We start from the raw sequence: 14185 nt of genomic DNA, 5'->3' as shown, positions 1-14185 counted from the left end.
TGATCCCTTCACCAAGGAAAAAGGTTTCTTCTTGTCTATCTATATCCCTCAAAATTTTATACAATTAAAAAAAATCATTTATGGGATGTGGCATCGCTGGCTAGGCCAGCATTTACTGCCCATCCCTAGTTGCCCTGCAAAAGGTGGTGGAGAGCTGCCTACTTGAACCTCTGCGGTTCCTGAGGTGTAGGCGCACCCACAGTGCTGTTAGGGAGGATTTCCAGCGTTTTGCCCCAGTGACAGTGAAGGAATGGCGATATATCTCCAAGTCAGGGTGGTGAGTGACTTGGAGGGGAACCTCCAGTTGGTGGGGTTCCCAGGTATCTGCTGCTCTTGTCCTTCTAGATGGTAGCCATTGTAGGTTTGGAAGATACTGTCTAAGGGACTTTGGCGAGTTACTGCAGTGCATCTTGTCGATGGTGACACAATCATGTCCCCTCTCAGTCTCCTCTGCTTCAAGGAACAGCCCCAGTCTATCCCATCTCTCTTCATGGCTGTCCTGTTGCTACAATCTGATTCCTATCTATTAGCCAATCTGCAATCCATGCTAATATATTACCCAAATCCCACGAGTCCTGATTATGTATAATAATCTATTGCAAAGCATCTTACTGAATGCTTTTTGAAGATTCAATGACGCTACATGCACCGTTTTACTTTTTATCCGCTTACTGATTGCATCCTCCCAAAAAACACACTAACGATATGAGTCATTTGCCTATTAACCTTGCAGTCCTTATTCTCGTCCTAGTCCACTTGGGTAACAAGTACTTGTTGGTCAAAGCTCCTTTGTCTCTACATCCAGGATTCATAGACCTTCCTTTTTAAAATATAAATTTAGAGTACCCAACTCTTTTTTTTCCAATTAAGGGGCAATTTAGCATGCCAATTTACCCTGCACATCCTTTTGGGTTGTGGGGGACCACGCAGACGCATCCTATAGCTTCTTGATTCGCAGTCACACCCTCCTGCTCCTGACCACTGCTGAACTATAATTCTATTTAATTTATGAGTGATGCGATTGACTGCCTCTTAGAGTAATATGTCCTCTCTCATGTCCTCAGTCCTCGTTGCACCGCAATGCCTGTAACTTGGTCTCCACCTCAATAACTCTTGAGCTAAGCTTCCTTGAGCTGCAAACACTTACCACAGATATGTTTGGGCTGCAATGCTCTCTACAAACTTCAACATGCTGCAGTTAGGGAACATCACCTATCCTAACATACCTGTCCAAACTTGCTTATTTATTTTATTGGGTAATTAGTTACCTAAGAAACCAGTGATCTGTGGAGATCGTTAAAATCTTGACCATGGATAATAACGATGTGGAGATGCCGGCGTTGGACTGGGGTGAGCACAGTAAGAAGTCTTACAACACCAGGTTAATGTCCAACAGGTTTGGTTCAAACGCTAGCTTTTGGAGCACTGCTCCTTTTTCAGGTGAGGAAGGAGCCTGAGGAAGGAGCAGTGTTCCGAAAGCTAGTGTTGGAAACAAACATGTTGGACTTTAACCTGGTGTTGTAAGACTTCTTACCATGGATAACAACAGTATTTGTGTAAATTAGGTCAGAAAATGAGCTCTAATTAGTGGTAATGCCAGAATCTGCAGAGATGTGGTCAAGGAGCCAACCCGTTACATGACGGAACAGGATTAGAGCCAGGACACATCCCACTGCCTTACCTTGGATTTGTTGTGGAACCCCTCAGAGCAGTTTGATCTGAACGCTTGGATCATTGTATAAATCTTGAATTGGTCTCAGGAGGATGCCAGTGACTGGTATAGTCTAACATAAGGCTGGCAGAATTAAAGACTGTCTTGAGGTTCAGATATACAGCTACCAGATGTCTGTTAAATTCATAATTAGTCTCCGACAATAGGCCAAGGTTAAGTATCTAGTCCATTGTATATTGCCCATTGGTGTAACCCAATTGTTTAGAGTAACATTGTTTTGTTGGGAGTTGTTGACACCGAGCAAGCAGGACGTTTCCAGGCACAGAAACCAAGATATTCAAGTGAATCTGGCACACTTGTGTGACCTTTTGTTCCAGAGTGATGAATCAATGCTGCCCTATGTTGAACACCACTTGGAAGGCGCCCTAAGAGGTAGTAAGGGCACAGAATGTACTCTGGGTCAAGGACTTCATTGTCCATCACCAAGAGTGGCTTGGTAACACCACTAACTGAACTAGGTGAGTCCTGAAGAAGATATCAAGCAGACTGGGCCTGCTGCAGGTGACGAGAGAACTTGGCCTTGGCAACTGGGCAAAAATTGCACTGAAAACCACATGGAACACGTGCTCATTGTCACTCAACCCACCTTATTTGACCTCCAAATTACAGGAAGATGTGCCTTGCAGTAACCCTTCATTGCTCATGGATTTTCTAGGCAGTGCGTGAGCAGAGGCTTAATTTTGGAAGTCACCTTCTGCATTATCACCAAGTAACAAATCAACTGATCCTTAGATAGCTTAAATTATGATGCAGTTTTCTCTTTGCTGGAAATAAATATCCAGCAGAGCATTCTTTTCCAAACACTCATTTTTCATCCACATTGCAGTTTTGCTGCGTTGTGTAGCTTCCCTCATCAGTGGTGATCTTCAAATCAGCAGGGTAAATACTAGCTGATATGCTGTCCTCCCTCGCCGTTCACCACTCATCTTGATATTGTGTAGGTAATGGTGCCTCTTGGAGCTATCAAACCAACCTTGACTTACAATAAAACTTTTGATGGGAGGAGAATTCTCACCACCTTGCTGTTTGAGGTCATTAAACAAACTCTTGGTCTTTTCTTGGATAACCAGCATGTTAGCAGGCACGTTCACTGGAACTTGAGAGCCTTTTTTTGGCCCTTACAGCTTGCTCTGCCGTTCGATAAGATACTGGGTGATGTGATTACAGCCTCAACTCCATTTTCCCATCGGCTCTCCATAATCCTTTATTCCCGATGATATCAAAAAAGCTGTCTGTTCAATAAGATCATCTTTCATTCTTCTAAACTCCAATGGGTAAATGAAACGGGTAAAGGCCCAAACTGTTCAGCCTGCCCAAAGCATGTATAATTTGGTTCTGGTCATCGATTCAAATGGTCAATAATCGCTCCATATTTCCAAACATGCTGCACCTACTAGAGGCAATCTTCATTGCACTAAGAGGAGTTGTATTTTTGCCACTGACCTTTGTTACCTTTGTTCTTCTTCATGGTGCAAACAGTTCGTGGCAGAAGCCTAAGTGATCCCCTGTCTTCACAACAGTGACATCATGTCATAGCACTTTCTGTTCCAAAGTGATGGTTTGCCTCTTCCTTTCACGAGTTGAGGAGTCTTTAGTAGATGTTACAAACTATCTTGCAAATTTTAGTCACATAACATAGGCTACAATAATGAAGCAAAGTAAAGCAACACCAGCTGAAGTATTTTGGACACATTGAATAGTGAGTCCAATGTCACCTTCAACTTGAAAAATGTTTTCTCGAAGTTTCCATTGATACAGGGCATGCCAGTTGTGCCCCTTCTTGAATTTTCCAAGGAGTTAGCTGCCAGTTATGCATCTTCTCCATAAGTCCCTGCACCTGCGCACAGTGTCCCTATTGTCGTTGCTTGCCTTTTTGAACCTAGACATATGCTGAATGTTTTCATTGTACTTATGAGCCTCCTCGAAAACTGGACGTTCACTGAATGTTGTGTCCAAAATACAGATGTTTTTGCAGTTATAATGGGGCACGTGGTATGCAAAATGATTAAACGGTTCGTAACTTTCAACTTTGTTATAATGAAACTACATGATTTGGGACTACTTTAAGCTGGGTATAGCTGTAGTGCTTTGGGTCTTCCTGAGACCATGAAAAGCGTTATACAAATGCAAGTTCTTACTGTTGAATTATGTACAAAATTTTGAACATTCTTTTGTATTAATTTAGCATAGTTTACATGATCTTTGTGCTTCTGTTAGTTATTACATCAGGCTGTCATTTTGTTGTGTCCTTCATGTGTAATTCTTATGTACAGGGTTTGAATCGTGCTTGAAAGTAAAGATAGTGTTGTATATATATTAGATTGTTAGAATTCAAGTTAGAAACCATTAAAAGGATCTAAGTTGTATTGTGCTTACCAATATGTTCACCAAATTAAGATGGTTAATTTCCCCGCTGGGTCACTGTGTGGAGTCTGCACGTTCTCCCTGTGTCTGCGTGGGTTTACTCTGGGTGCTCCGGTTTCCTCCCACAGTCCAAAGGCGTGCAGGTTAGGTGGATTGGACATGCTAAAATTGCCCTTAGTGTCCAAAAAAGGTTAGGAGGGGTTATTGGGTTACAGGGATAGGGTGGAAGTGAGGGCTTAAGTGGGTTGGTACAGACTCGATGGGCCAAATGGCCTCCTTCTGCACTGTATGTTCCATGTTCGTTTCTACATGTCTCACAAATATGCACTGTTTAATTATGATTTTAGTCCAAATACACCAAACTATATGGGAGATGATTTTGTTTTAAAATCACAGACTTGTCACAGCACAGAAAGAGGTCACTTGACTGGTAATGTCTACATTGGCTCTATGAATAAGCAATTTGTCTAGTATTCCTTCTCGTAAACCTGCTTTCTTTTTAGATAATTCAATTCCATCTTGAATGCCTTGAGTGATCATGCCTCCATTTCACTATTAGGCAGTGCATTCCAGATCTAGCCATATGCTGCATGGAAAAGTTACTCCCCAGATCTCCATTGCTTCTTTTGCCAATCACCTTAAATCTGTGCCCTTTTCTTGATCTTGCAGAAAGTTACGATCTGAAATGCACTGCCTATAGGCTGGTGGAAACCGATTCAAGTATAACCGTCAGAAGGAAATTGGATATATTCTTGAAAAAGCGATGTTTACAAGATTCTGTGGAAATGAGGGAATGACACTAAGTGGAGAGTTAAATCAGAGAGCAGGCTAAACTAGAACTGATATTGTGCAGTGAGATCAGAATAATTAATTACCTCATAATGAAGGCTCATTTTAGGTAGCTGGGATCATAATATTCAATTTTACATTCAGTTTGAGGGCGAGGGAGTCCAAGACGGGTATTCTAAATTTAAATAAGGTGGGGGGGTGTGATTATGAGGACATGAAAGCACAGCTAGCTAAAGTGAGTTGGCATAATAGGTTAAGGGATGGGTCACTAGAGATGCAGTGGCAGACATTTCAGGGGATATTTCAGAATGCACAGAGTAGATAATTCTAACGAGAAAGAAAAATTCAAAGGGAAGGACCCATCATCCATGGTTAACTAAAACATTAAGGATAGTATCAAATTTAAAGGAAAAGCATATAATCGTGCAAAGATGGATGGCAGGTCAGAAGATTCGACAGAAGATTAAAAAAACAGCAAAGAATGATCAAAAGAATGATTAGGAGGTTAAAAATAGGGTAAGAGAAAAAGCTGGTGAGGGCAGCACGGTAGCATGGTGGTTAGCATAAATGCTTCACAGCTCCAGGGTCCCAGGTTCGATTCCCGGCTGGGTCACTGTCTGTGCGGAGTCTGCACGTCCTCCCCGTGTGTGCGTGGGTTTCCTCCGGGTGCTCCGGTTTCCTCCCACAGTCCAAAGATGTGCGAGTTAGGTGGATTGGCCAGGCTAAATTGCCCTTAGTGTCCTAAAAAATAAAGTTAATGGGGGTTGTTGGGTTACTGGGATAGGTATACGTGGGTTTGAGTAGGGTGATCATTGCTCGGCACAACATCGAGGGCCGAAGGGCCTGTTCTGTGCTGTACTGTTCTAATAAAAAATAAATAAATAAAAAGACAAATATTTGTAAGAGTTTCTATAGATATTCAAATAAGGAAAGAGTTAATAAAATGAACATTGGCCATATAGAAAGTGAATATGGGGAATTCATAATGGACATAAAGGAGATGGCAGATGAATCGAATTGGTATCCTGCACCTGTCTTCACTATAAAGGATACAAGTAACAAGGGTGGGGGGGGGGGGGGGGGGGGGGGGGAAAGAGAGGAGAGGGGAGATGAGAAGGGGATTAGAATCACCAAGGAAAATTGTTGGAATTGTGGGTGTATTGTTCTTTGATTAGACTGATGTTGAATCTTGACATTGTAGTTTGAACAAAGAACATTAGACTTTGTTTTCTAAACAAAGTTATTTATTACTAACATTAAACTAACAAATTACTAAAATGTCTAAGATTGATACAATTGGAAATAATGGTCTAACACTGACTTACACTAAGATACTGCAGAGCTGCTCTAATATGCAACTGCTACTCCTCACTGACACCGTCTCTTGGAACACGCGTGTCCAGGTCACCTGTCTGCACTCTCACACCACCTGGTGGCCGGATGCTGGAACGACAGCAGTTATACATATATTATTATTTACATACAGGTGATAATACAGATGACAATCTACTTATCATCACAGTGGTGTGACGGGAAATTAGAATCACCAGGAAGGGATATTGAGAAAATTGTTGGAGCTATGGGTTGACAAATACCGGTCCTAATTGTTGGGTCTTAAAAAGTGACTAGTGAGATAGTATTAGATTTATTTTACAAAATTCCCTTAATTCCTGAAAGGTTCCATTGGATTACAAGATAGAGGACACAATTCCTTTATTCAAATAGGAAGACCGAAAACAGGAAACTACAGGCCACTTTGCTTAACATTTGTCATCCGGAAAATGTTTGAAATTATTACTAAAGACATTGTATAGCCGGGTAATCAGGCAGAGGCAAAATGGTTTTGAGAAAGGGACATAAAGTTTGAGCAATTTATTGGAGTTCTTTGAAGGAATCACATGATAAGGAGCCACATCAAAGCAGAAAATAAAAGCCATGGTGTAGGGGGCAACATAAATGAATCTTTTTCTGGTTGGTAGGATGTGATGAGTGCTGGGGCCACTACCTTTTACAATTTATATAAATGATTTGGATGAACAGACCAAGGGTATAATTGCTAAATTTGCCGATGACACAAAGATAATAATAATTGCTTATTGTCACAAGTAGGCTTCAATTAAGTTACTGAGAAAAGCCCCTGATCGCCACATTCCGGCACCTGTTCGAGGAGGCTGGTACGGGAATTGAACCCTCGCTGCTGGCCTTGTTCTGCATGACAAGCCAGATGTTTATCTGGAAAGTAAACTGTGAAGAGGTCCTAAAGAAGCTACAACATATATGTTAAGTGAGTGGACAAAGATCTGGCAAATGGAGATATGGACAAATGTAAAATTCTCCATTTTGACAGGAAAAATAAAAATGAAACTTATTATCTAAATGGTGAAAGATTGCAGAGCTCGGAGGTGCAGATCGATCTGGGTTTCCTGGTGCATGAATTAGAAAAGGCTTGTATACAGGTACAGCAAGTAATTAGGAAAGTTAATAGAATATTATTGTTTATTGTGTGGGGAATTGATTACAAAAGAGGGAGGTTATGCATTAGTTGTGTAGGACATTGGTGAGACCACATTTGGAATACTGGGCGGCAAGGTAGAACAGTGGTTAGTACTATAGCTTCACAGCCCAGGGTCCCAGGTTCGATTTCCAGCTTGGGTCACTGTCTGTGCGGAGTCTGCATGTTCTCGCTGTGTCTGCGTGGGTTTCCTCCGGGTGCTCCAGTTTCCTCACACAAGTCCCTAGGGGCTTTTCACAGTAACTTCATTGTAGTGTTAATGTAAGCCTACTTGTGACAATAAAGATTATTATTATTGTGTACAGTATTGATCTCCTTATTTAAGGAAATATGTAAATAGGTTAGAAGCTGTTCAGAGAATGTTTACTACATTAATTCCTGTAATGGGTGGGTTGTCTAATGAGGAAAGGTTGGAGAGGTTAGGCTTGTATCCGCTGGAGTTTAGTAGATTAAAACCTTTCAGATCCAGAGGGGTGTGGAGAGATTTTTTTCTTTTGTGGGTGAATCTAGTACTGGAGGTCACTGTTTAAAACTAGGGGGTTTCCCATTTAGAACAAGAGATGAGAAGGTTTTTTTTCTGGTGGTTGAGAGTCTTCTCTTCCTGAAAAGGCAGTGGAGGCAGAGTCTTTGAAATTTTTTAAGTTGGAGGTAGATTGACTCTTGATAAGCAAGGTTTTGGGGTAGGCAGTATTGTGTAATCAGGTCAGCTAGGATCTTAATGGCGGAGCAGGCTTGAAGGGTCAAGTGGCCTATTCCTAATTTTTATTTAAGTCCTTCAAAGTGCAGGTTGAATGATCTTCTATGCTGCAAGATTCAATGGACAAACTGTTGTTTAATCAATAAACTGAGACATTATGTGCTTTTTTTTCATTTTAGGTCTAATTACAGCAATGATGATATAAGCTCAACTGGGTACTTTGCACAAGCAGGAGATGGGTGCAAATAGCAGCAGCATTGCTGAGCTTGCAAGTAACAGTTATCTTCAGCGTCTGGCTGGCACAGAAACCATTTCTGAGAATGATCCGTTCTGGAATCAACTCCTGTCATTTTCCTTCACCACACCGACCAATGGGTAAGAAACCTGTAGACAAATAAATAGATATTACTCAGAGCAAATAAACCAGAAAAACGGCAAGGCTCTCAATGAGGCCTTTTGTTGACATTTTAATAGCCAGTTAAAATGTTGGTCACATGCTCATGTCACCTAATTTTGAAATGAAAATTATATTGTTGCCTCCAGTCTTGAGTTTCCATTGCTTTTTCTTTGGTAATTCCATTGTAAACTGGAGTGAATACAGTGTGTTGCAAGTCTGACAGATGAATTTGTTTTCTCTCTGACCTTTTTCTGTGAACAATAGCCAGAGCCCTGATGCTTACTTTATTCTGGGCAAGATGGGACACTGACCATCGTTCTGGTTGAAGGGAAAGTGATTTAGTACAGAAAATGCACGGGTAGAACAACACTATATAATAGCTGCACGCTCAAACTTGCCTTCAAAAATAGAGCATCAACTGCATTACTGTGGAAACATAGGAAATAGGGGCAGGAGTAGGTCTTTCGGCCCTTTGAACTTACAGCGCCATTAAATATGATGGTGGCTGATCCTCTATCTCAATGCTACACTCCTGCATTCACCCCATACCCCTTGTCACCTTTAGGATCTAGAAATCTATTTCCTCCTTCAATATAACCAGTGACTTAACTTCCACAGCCTTCTGTGGTAGAGAATTCCACAGGTTTACCACCCTCTGAGAGAAGACGTTTCTCCTCATCTTAGTCCGACATGACATGCCCCATATCCTGAGACTGTGACTGCTTGCTCTCGACCTCTTTCCCTAACCCCCTCCCCCCACCCCACCCCTCCAGATACAATATCATCCCTTCATCCAGTCTGTCCAGTCCTGTCAGCATTTTATATGTGTCAATGAGATCCTCACTCATTAATTCTTCTAAACATCTGGCTTGTCATGTGAATACAGGCCGAGCCAACCCAATCTTTTGTCATATGACAATCCTGCCATCCTGGGAATGAGTGTAGTAAACCTGCCCTGCATTCCCTCGATAGCAAGTTTATATTTTCTTGGGTAAGGAGACGAAAACTGCACACAATATCCCAGGTGTAGTTTCACCAAGGCCCTGTGTAGCTGCAGTAAGACATCCTTGATCAATCCTCTCTGATATTTTCATGAAGTTCGACTGTTCACCTTTAACAAAAACGCATGGATTCTCCTTGAACATTCCGTGCTTTCCCAATGAAAGTTGTTTCAACCATGATAATGGTTTCCAATAATAGTTTATTGGATTATATTACCAAGTATATTCAGCCGATTGGCCTCTAATTTCCTGCTCTATCCCTTTCCTCTTCCTTCTCTATAATATTGGCAACTGTACTATTCCCGTATCCAATGAAGTTTGATTGATTGTGATCAGTGCTTCTACTATTTATACTTCTGCTTCTTTTAGCCCATGTGTTTCATCCACACCAGGTGATTTACCAACTAGCATTAACAATTTTTCAAGCACTTCTATTATTATTCTGTGCGTAACTTCCCTCTTTTGTTGTAACCTTCACACCAATTGCCGCCTTTTGTGAAGACAGTTGTAAAGTGCTCATTTAATATTTTAGATGTCCTCTGTCTTTACATAAAGATTTCCCTTTGGGATGTATAATAGATGAAAATTTTCCCCCAGCTAACTGCTCACACTTTATAGGGTTCAATTTAATGTTACCTGCTAATCTTTTTAAAAAAAAAAACATTTTATTAAGGCATTCATGGTTTCCTAACAATAAAAGATACAAATTCGAAATGGAAACATAATTCACTGCCTAACACATCCCTCCATCTTCCACTATTCCTGCCTAATCTAAACAAAAAATAGCCCAACTCCCCACTACCCATCCTTACCCCCCCCATTATTGAATTGAATCAGCTGACAGTTGTTTTCTTTGAAGAAGTCGATAAAGGGCTGCCACGTCTGAATGAACCCTAACGTTGATGCTCTGAGGACGAACTTAATTCTCTCAAGTCTAAGAAACCCAGCCATGTCGCTAACCGAAACCCCTGATTTCGAGGGCTTCAAGTCCCTCCACGCTAGCAATATCCGTCTCCGGGCCACCAATGAGGCAAAGGCCAAAATGTCAGCCTCTCTCACCCCCTGGACTCCCGGATCTTCCGACACTCCAAAAATCAGCACCTCTGGACTTGCGCCACCCTTGTTTTTGGTACTGTCGACATGACATCCACAAATCCCTGCCAGTATCCCCAAAGCTTTGGGCATGCACAAAACATGTGGACATGATTTGCAGGCCCACCTGCTGCTAATCTTTTTTTTGGTAACGTCTCGTCTCCTGTGTTAATTTAAAAAATTTCCTCCTGTACTTTCTCTAATTGTCTTGATTATTAACTGAATCGTGCTCCTGTCATTTATTAAAAGCCTACTTTTAGTATTTTTGTAGCTTTCATTTCTTTTGCATCCAGTGCAAACTAGCTTTAGATGCTCTACCTTTTCTTTCCAAAGGAATAGGCTTAGTTTGTATCTGAAATGTCTCTTTCTTGGATCCCCTCAATTGTTCTGTCACTGTTTTATCCTGCAATTACCATTCCAATCTACATGCACTAGATCCCTTCTTAAATCACTGAAATAAGCATTTTCCAGTTATGCATTTTTTACCTTTTTTACCTTTGCTATTTAATGGTCTTTTTCCATTAATGTTTTAAATCAAATTATGTAATGGTTGCTGTTAGCTAGATGATTTCCAACTGTGCCACAATCTGTTCGCCAGCCTTTTTTTCCCCAGAACCTGATCCAACACTGCTGCCTTCCCTGTTGGTTTGGAGACATACTGTTCAAGAAAGTTTTCCTGTACACATAGCAGAAATTCTTCTCCTTCCTTGTTGGTCTGGAGACATACTGTTCAAGAAAGTTCTCCTGTGCACATTGCCAAAATTCTTCTCCTTCCTTACCCTTCGCACTATATTTTTTCCAGTCTATATTAGGGTAATTAATGTCTCCTAATATTACTACTCTATTTTTGTTAGACGCCTTTGAAATTTGCTGACAAATTTGCTCATCCATCTCCTCCCTGTTTGCAGCTCTATTTTAAAAAAAGCTCCCAACAATGTCACAACTCGCTCACCCTGTTCCTCAACGCAAACCAAATGGATTCAGTCCTAGAACCATACATGAAATCTTTTCTGTTTAGAACTGTAACACCATCCTTAATCAATATTTGTCCCCTTCTCTTTTTCCGTCTCTGTCATTCCTCAATTCTTGGTCAGTAGGAATATTATAAACCCATTCCTGGTCATCCCTCAATTAATGCAACTGTGTCATAATCCCACGTAGAAATTTTTTGCCTGCATCTCACCAACCTTATGGAATCCCTACAGTGCAGAAGGAGGCCATTCAGCCCATCAAGTCTGCACCGACCTTCCAAAAGGGCACTTTACCTAGGCCTACTCTCTCGCCCATAATGCTGCACATTGATCATAACCAATTTACCTAACCTGCACATCTTTGGACTGTGGGAGGAAATCAGAACATCCAGAGGAAACCCAGGCAGACACTAGGTTAATGTGCAAACTCCACACAGCCAGTCACCGAAGGCCAGAATCGAACCCGGTTCTTTTGCACTCTTAAGGCAGCAATGCTAACCATTGTGCCACCATGTTGCCCTATGAGCTACATTATTAACTACAGAAGATCCGGCCAGTGAGAACAGCCGGACGATCTTCCCCAACAACTCTAAAAGTGCAATACTGCCACCAGCATTGTCTTTTTTCTTCTTTTTTTCAATTAAGGGGCAATTTAGCATGGACAATCCACCTACCCTTCACATCTTTGGTTTATGGGGATGAGACCCACGCGGACATGGGGAGAATGTATAAACTCCACATGGACATGACCCGGGGCTGAGATTGAACCCGGGTTCTCAGCACTGTGAGGCAGCAGGGCTAACCAGTGTGCCACCTTGCTGCCCTCCACCAGTATTATCAATGTAAGTTTTGGGGTTAATACTCTTGAGACAAGAGTGCTACAAACTGCATCACCGCTGACAGTTGCTGACCATAAATACACACAGCAAAGAGGACAGAGGGTGTGCGGGGTCGATTGAATGAGGGAATTTCAAACATTCTCATTCACTCCATGCTGTCAAAGGTTGGTGTGAGAAACTTACAAATTACTGAGATGCTGTCAGTTTGCCAATACTTAACATCGGAACAGGACCTGAGCTGACCTGTATGTTGCTTAATCTGATATTATAGTTAATAAATCCATCAATCTCGGTTTTAAACATTTCAATCAACCCCCAGTGCTTTTTGACGGTGAGTGTTCCAGTTTTCCTCCACTGCTTGTATGAAAAATTATTTCTGATATCACCCTTATGTGGCCAAATTCTATTTTTAATTACTTTGAATGGAGATATTGATCCTTTCATTTTCAATAGAATAACACCTCCTGTGAAGTAGCAGAGAAAGAGGGATTTGTAGAATATTTTGTCCCTGGGGTTTTAATTTTGCAATGATAGTGGTAAAAAGATCAAGAGTTGTCCGAGTTACGTCCAATGCTTTATTATACAGCCTCTGATTACTTAAAGGTCCAGCTATCCAACCATTTCTGTATCGATGCAAAGCAGCTTTGGGATCAAAACTGTTCGTGCTAACCTGGTGGTTCATTTCTGCTCATACTAACGTGGTTGGGTAGCACGGTGGCATTGTGGTTAGCACAATTGCTTCACAGCTCCAGGGTCCCAGGTTTGATTCCCGGCTTGGGTCGCTATCTGTGCAGAGTCTGCACGTTCTCCCCGTGTCTGCGTGGGTTTCCTCCGGGTGCTCCGGTTTCCTCCCACGGTCCAGGGATGTGCAGGTTAGGTGGATTGGCTGTGCTAAATTGCCCTTAGTGTCCAAAATTGCCCTTAGTGTTGGGTGGGGTTACTGGGGTTATGGGGATAGGGTGGAGGTGTGGACCTTGGGTAGGGTGCTCTTTCTAAGAGCCGGTGCAGACTCGATGGGCCGAATGGCCTCCTGCACTGTAAATTCTATGATAAATTCTGTTCTATGATGTTGACGTGTATACAATTTAATACCTTTTTGTCACTTGCTATTTTTATAAATCTGGTTCCTGTAATTTTTGTGACATTTCAAATTTTATTGCTGTTTATATCCTTCTGTCCTCTGAACTAACTCCTCTCTGCTATTTTCTGATTGCCTTCCTTCTGCCAAATTAGGTAAATGTTCCTCAACTTCTCAGCATTGAGCATTGTTCCCGCTTTGTTCAGGTGCAACCCATCCATCTTATGCTGAAGCTCCTTTCCACAGAACTGGTTCCAATGCCTAACAATTTGTTTATTTGGAAGTTTTGTTGCCAGATGATTGCAGTGTGATTGACAAGGTTGTTGTTGTATGCATAGCTGGCCAGAAGAGGGCGCTTATGATCTTGTTTGTACTTTTATTCAAGTCTTGACGTTATGGATTTCCTTCACGGCATTTAGGCACTATGCACTACCGCCTCAAAATAGTTATGTTTGACAGATCCTTGACCTACAAGGGAGTTGAGGGTTATGGGGGCAGCAAACTTGAGTTAAGGATGCAGTCGGTTCAGACAAGATCTTATTGAATGGTGGAGCAGGCTTGAGGGGCTTGCCATTATAGAGTAGTAGTACGCAAGAACATGTGAATGAAATGAGGCATCTGAGTAATCGGAGACAAAGGCGGGAGCGGCCGAGGTCAGCATGGGTCAGCTGACTCACGGAAGCGTAATGGGGGGAGAGCCAGTGTCAAGAGGG

General features: G+C 41.8%; 1 protein-coding gene across 4 annotated transcripts in view; it reads left to right on the top strand.

Annotated features, from left to right (window-relative positions):
- Positions 1–14185, top strand: part of dym (dymeclin) — a 536995-nt gene that overhangs the window by 49079 nt on the left and 473731 nt on the right. For all 4 annotated transcript variants that reach the window (XM_038790496.1, XM_038790499.1, XM_038790497.1 and 1 more), the window contains exon 2: positions 8274–8469. In XM_038790496.1, the coding sequence (XP_038646424.1) occupies positions 8330–8469 (140 nt within the window). In that variant the 5' untranslated portion in view covers positions 8274–8329. The remainder of the gene's footprint in view (positions 1–8273; positions 8470–14185) is intronic.

This window comes from Scyliorhinus canicula, chromosome 3, assembly GCF_902713615.1.
Source record: "Scyliorhinus canicula chromosome 3, sScyCan1.1, whole genome shotgun sequence".
NCBI lineage: Eukaryota > Metazoa > Chordata > Chondrichthyes > Carcharhiniformes > Scyliorhinidae > Scyliorhinus > Scyliorhinus canicula.
This window is presented reverse-complemented; position numbering and strand designations above follow the sequence as displayed.